Source organism: Rhagoletis zephyria, unplaced genomic scaffold (genome assembly GCF_001687245.7).
Source record: "Rhagoletis zephyria isolate East Lansing unplaced genomic scaffold, Rhagoletis_zephyria_1.1 Rzeph_scaffold_20921, whole genome shotgun sequence".
Taxonomy (NCBI): domain Eukaryota; kingdom Metazoa; phylum Arthropoda; class Insecta; order Diptera; family Tephritidae; genus Rhagoletis; species Rhagoletis zephyria.
The window spans coordinates 1-5,964 of NW_016177979.1; the positions used below are offsets into that span (position 1 = coordinate 1).

The window sequence follows — 5,964 nt, forward strand, 5'->3', positions numbered from 1 at the left end:
GGTTATGTTGAAGTTGACAGAAGTTACCATTTTTTACTAGAAAGCGATTACGTACTTTTCAATGTTACTCTCTCGCTCTGAGTGATTTTTTAAATTTTGACAGTTTTACTAGTCCGAGTCCGAGGAATACGGGATTGCACCTATTTTTTACTAGAAAGCGATTCCGTACTTTTCAATGTTAAGCTGATGCCACATAAAACTTTTGCTTCGCTTTACGTGACAGATTCGCTTTGACAGATAAGATGAATTGTATGAAAATGCACAAAGCATGACACATAAATCGTCGAAGCTGCAGCGCGAAGCGAAAAGATGGCCAACTCCCATCTTTTTGCGCGCTTTGACAATCAGCCAGTTTAATATTTATTTTGTTTCGTCCAAATTCGAGTTTTCATGCAGAAACATAAAACTTAATTACATTGCTGATAATTTTAAAGCAAAATATATGAAATCCACAGCAACTTTGACTAGTAAAAAAGCGGTACAAAATTGTTTTCTTGGCGTTCATTGTGGCATACCTTTTGCGTCTGGCGCTTTGCTGGCAAAGTTATAAATGTCACGCAAAGCTACAAAGTTTTATCTGGCATCAGCTTTACTCTCTCGCTCTGAGCGAATTTTTATTTTTTGAGTTTTACTAGTCCGAGTCCGAGGAATACGGGATTGCACCTTATATATACATATATTTTTACACATGCATGTGTAATATTTTTGCACATACATGTGTATGTAATGTTGCGTAACAAGCCAATTCAATTATTTGTTTTCTTTTGTTTTGTTAACTCCGTTAAATTAACCAATTTTAAGAATTAATACATGTATCTGTAATTTTTTTATGGGATCGGCATAAACCGATTAATCGGCATCGTAACTAAAAAGAAATTGAAATCGGACTCTGGTTGAAAGGCCATGTGGACCAGGCAAATGTTGCATTCAGCTAAGAGTTTATTGTAAAATCGCCCCATGTAAATTCGCTTCAAGCAAACACTATGTCGTCACCCTATTTCCCAATATTGCCCTTTTACTAGTACACAAAAAACCGGTTTTATAATTTGAAGACGAAATAGGCAACAGGGTGAAATGAAAAATACGAAAAAAAAAGGAGAGCAAATGAACAACACACACCCACACACACACCATCGTGAATCGTAACAAAGATTAGAAAATGAAATACGCAGTTTCAAATAAAGAAGTAATTACTACAATTAGTCCCTAAAGAAACTTTAAATACTAACTCGAATATTCACTTCGCTAACGTGTCAGTCCTTACCTTCTTGACTCCATCTGATATTTTTCTCAAAATCCACGAACAAATCAAGATGAGACTTTCTCTAAACCTACTTCAACGTCTGATATGCTGCACTAAAAGTTAAAATAGACAATTTTCCAATGCAAACCAGTAAAATTACTCATACAACCTTATCTAAGTTTTCTCTATACCTACAAAAATATATGTACGTACTTATTCGTCTACATACAGTGGCGGAAGAATAAATAGGGACGGGACAAACAGTTTTGACTACTTTTTCTCTCGTTTATTTATTGTTTAATAATTTTATTTTTGAAAAGTATAGCTCACTAACTAAAGAAACCCATGTAAGATCAATTTTCAAACTTAAATAAAAATTAGTGAAATTCAACAAAATGCCGATTTTTTTAAACATACATATTTGGTAAGCAGTTTTATGGCTAATTTAATTTTAGTATAATGAAGAGCAAGAGAGAAATGGGTAAAAATAAGTCGAAAAATAATCTCGGCTTTGTAGTAACTTCACACAATTGCACATCATTTTAGCAAGATTGTATGGGCAACCAATTTTTTCGGTTACGGAATACACAATTTTAATATACGCGTGTAGCCCAAGGATTAAACTTTAAATTAGACAAAGATTTCAAATTTCGGAGCAATAATTTATTGATAAATTCGGTTTGAAATAGTTTTGTCTTCTTCGCAAAAATACCACAATTCGATTAGAGAATGATTAGAAAAACATTAGACATTAGAAAACAATTAGAATTCAACGTTGGACCGCGATATCGAGAACTAAGGCCCCTTTTTGTACAGAATGCTATATTTCGCGACAGTTTCTCTAATTGTCTTCTAACCTTCTACCTTAAAGAAACGCATTGGAATTTGAATCGTTATCTAATCGTTCTCTAATCTAAATATTTGTAGGGAAGTTTGAGATTTTAATAAAACTGCAAAATTTTCAGTCTGAAATTTAAAACACTTTGTTTTCTAGATGAGCTATACTTATATATTATAAAGCATAATCACATTATCGTAGTTTACGACTCATTCGTTTCATTAGCAAATCATATTGAAGTCAAGTAATTTCGTCTTGTAGAATGTGAATAAATTATAGATGAGATAAATTATAAATCAAGAACCAAATGAAGAAACCTATTTATTTTATCCCCCACTGTTGAGGAAACTAAAAAAAAAATCCTAAAGTATGCAACCATTTTTATTAAATAGCAATGACGCACTCGCACCTACACGTGCCATTTAAATATATTTGTACTTAGCATTTCCGTCCCTATTACTTTACCCGCCACTGTATGTATATATTGGCAATTCTAGATACAGAAACGAGGTGGAAACCAAAATGGAGGTCAATCCAACACGAAAGCAACGCATGATTCATATTACTACATACATAGTTAATTTTTAAATGGTATTAATATTTATTTATATATATATACTTACATTTCGTCAGAATCAAAGTACAAAGATGAATTTGTAAAAGTTGTTTGATTGCTGGCTTTTTCCGTGGATTTTTGCTTTTCTGCAGGTGACGTCTCTGCTTCCACTAAATTTTTACTTGTGCTGTGAAAATGCCTGTGAAAGCTTCCGGAGCTGTTGAATATTCCACTAAAATTTTTTAAGAATGAATTCTTAAACTGCTTTAACTCCGATGTCACGTCTTTTCTGCTACCTGCTACCAGTTCGTGATGGGAAAAAGCAAAATTCACTAGTCTTCTGTTGGTTGAAGAGAAAAGAAAATGGCGTCGTAATATAGTACTCGTGGCCGAGTGGCTAATGGCGGCTGGCAAAATCAATGAATTTTTCACACACGCCACTGTGCCTAATTGGGACGGTGCTCGGCTTTGGCACGAGTGTTTTGCTAAACTTTGAACCAATATTTTGAACATTTTCACTGGTATTTAATTAAAAATCACTTGAAAGTATTTTTTTCACAATCACATTTATTGGTTGCAAAGCAGCAAGACTCGTGCAGACAAACCGATTACAAAATGCGTTCTTACCTAACCTCGTCCAAAAGTGGAATGACGCATAGCAAAATTTCAGTGGAAAATTTTAGTTCAGTGCTCTGCAGAGTTGCACTTTCACTCGTACGCACAGTTGCTCGGAGAACAAACGTCGGATATTATTGTGAATGCCCATTATGACCAACATAGAAGAAGAGCCCAAATGAGTTCAAAACTAAATAAAATGGCTAAACACCAACACAATTTGTTAACTTTACAACTAGGCGGTTATTTTTAGTTGTTTGTTTAAGCTCATATAAATACATCTTTTAAATACTGTGTTTATTCTTCTAAAATTAAGTAGCAGTTTTCAAGTGAGAAAACGCGTTCGCAAACCGATGTAATACAAATATTTGTTCATTGCTTGATAGAGGTATTCACACTGCGCTTGTTGCATTTTCGCACTGCTTCCGTACAAAGTATTTATTTATGTGTCTGCTCTTCCAGTTTTTTAAACCAAAATAATTTTAGTTACAAAATGAGAAACATCAAAAATTATAGTTCAGTCCTTTCCAACAGCAAAGGTATTGCGACGAGGTGGATCGGAAAACTCCGCCTTTACGACCGCCCAGAAAGCATTAACACCTAGATGAGCCCTAAAGTTTAAACGCTAATAGGAAACTAAGGCGCATATTCATAGTCATATTTAGTACTCAACTAAGTCGAAACTATTCTAAGTCACAACTAAAGCTATTCATAGTCGCCTTAGTTTCGACGTTTCTGGCTAAGTACCAACTTAAAGTTTAGTTTCGGCTGCAGCTGCAACTAAGTCGTAACTAGGAAGAAGTATTTTATCAAATTAAGGGAAAACAGACGGAATATGTAAAAATTAAGTTGGTAGAGGGTGATTTTGATAATATTGAATAATATCCAATTAAAATTTACAAAGATCGATCCATTTTAATCGGAAGATGAAATTAAATGCGTATCACAATTCGAATGAAGCTACGTCACAATTTTATAATTGGAATAATTTATATAAATTCTCAAATAATAAGTCAGTTTCACGATAGTCCTTTTAAAGTAAATTTGTGCATAACATTTAGATATCTACTATTTGTTTCACAGCATGCTTTCGATAAACATCGACTTCACATCACTGCGGTTGTTCTGGCTATTTCACACGATTAACATGCAATGAAAATAAAAATTACATAAACGGATGATCAAACTTGATATTATTTAATAAATAATAAAAATGTAATTTCTCCAAAATAGCGTAAAGAAAAATCGATACATTTTCACACTCGTTTTGCTATATCGTAAGCTAATGGGCTGTTTTTGCTTACGCGTAAATGTACATTTAGCGCATTTAGCTCTAAATGCTACTCTAAATGTATATTTATCCATACAAAATTCGTCATCTAAATGCAACTAAATGCAACTCAATCTTTGCATTTAGAATCTAAATGCTAAAAGCATCCCTGAGATCTTCCAAAATTTCCACGATTCGAACATGGTTTAATGAGAAAAAGTGGCAACATTGCTTTTTCGAGTATACAACCGCTAGCTGCGTTTCAGTGATCGCCGATCGAGATTTCATTTATTATTTTACATTTTTTGGATAAAGAAAAGTTACGCAAATTCAACATCGATATGATGCTGATAGAAATCTGGATTAATTTGTGATCAACTCTGTTTGTTTTGTTTCCTAATTAGGTGTGGAAAATATAATTGGCAGCACCGACAAATGAATATATACACAAACAAATGTTCGGTTATGGTTACAACAATTAAGGTTTTTGTATTGAATTTTCGGTTTAGAATTTATTTTTCCTTTTCAGTAGGGGTTTTTGCACATTATCTTTTCCGTGAGAATTTATCGTAATGGATACGGATCTGAATAAGCGACTGGAACACGGCTGTTTGTCAAAAGCATACGATTTCGAACTCGCGTAAATGTACATTTGCTAAATGCGATAGCATGAACGCTCTTCGAAAACATATGTTCGAAAGTGCTAAATGTTGCATTTTAAATGCAGCAAAAACGCTGCATAAGTCGAAACTACTTAGTAGAAGTCTGAAATGCGACTATGAATAGAGGTAAATTTTAAGTTGGTACTTAAATTTAAGTTGCAACTTTGTTAATTTCGACTTAGTTGCTGGACTATGAATACGCGCCTAAGTCTTTCCAACCAATGATACTGCATTGGCGAACTTGTTTCCTCAGTATGGCTGTAAACCAAGAATGATACGTGGCAAGTCGCCTTTCGAACGCGTCAAAACAGCTCCACCTAATATTAACGGCGTTAGTTTTTCTACGCACGCAAGCAAATTTTTCATATTTGATAAACCGAAATCAATTTGCAAGCGTGATTTCTCGGAGTTACATTTCTGTCAAATTTTCAGAAATTTGTTGAACAAAATTTTAATCCATAGTCGCGCCAAAATGTCAATTGAGCATAAAGCTGCCTTTACATGAGGCGATTTTTTGACGGGCAATAATCGCCTGCAAAAGTCGACTTGCGGTCTACTTTGATGCAAGCGATTTTTAATCACTATTTACACGAGCGATTTTTCTGAAGCAATGTTGAATCGCTTAGAAAATCGCCTCATGTAAATCCAGCTTAAAAGTGCAATCGAAATGTCACGCAAGACCGTCTGTGAATTTGAGTTACCGCAAAACTCCACAGGCAAACACCGATGGACTACCAACTGTCATTATGGCGAGCAATGTGATAGCAAGTTTTGTGTGTG

The 5,964-nt window shown here is 34.3% G+C and overlaps 1 protein-coding gene across 2 annotated transcripts; it reads right to left on the reverse strand.

Moving 5' to 3' along the window:
- Positions 1-850: 850 nt before the first annotated feature.
- Positions 851-3,371, reverse strand: LOC108380954 (uncharacterized). Of its 2 annotated transcripts, XR_001849603.1 has the most exons (3): positions 3,265-3,371; positions 2,705-2,977; positions 1,333-1,356 (listed from the first exon to the last, which is right to left on the reverse strand). XR_001849603.1 is itself a non-coding variant. In XM_017637355.1 (2 exons), the coding sequence occupies exons 1-2, from the start codon at positions 3,148-3,150 to the stop codon at positions 1,332-1,334; spliced, it is 471 nt and encodes a 156-aa protein (XP_017492844.1). In that variant the 5' UTR covers positions 3,151-3,258; the 3' UTR covers positions 851-1,331. The 2 variants fall into 2 exon arrangements, 1 of the variants encoding a protein (XP_017492844.1); XM_017637355.1 differs by lacking the exon at positions 3,265-3,371 and having other exon boundaries at positions 851-1,356; positions 2,705-3,258.
- Between the last annotated feature and the right edge of the window lie 2,593 nt (positions 3,372-5,964).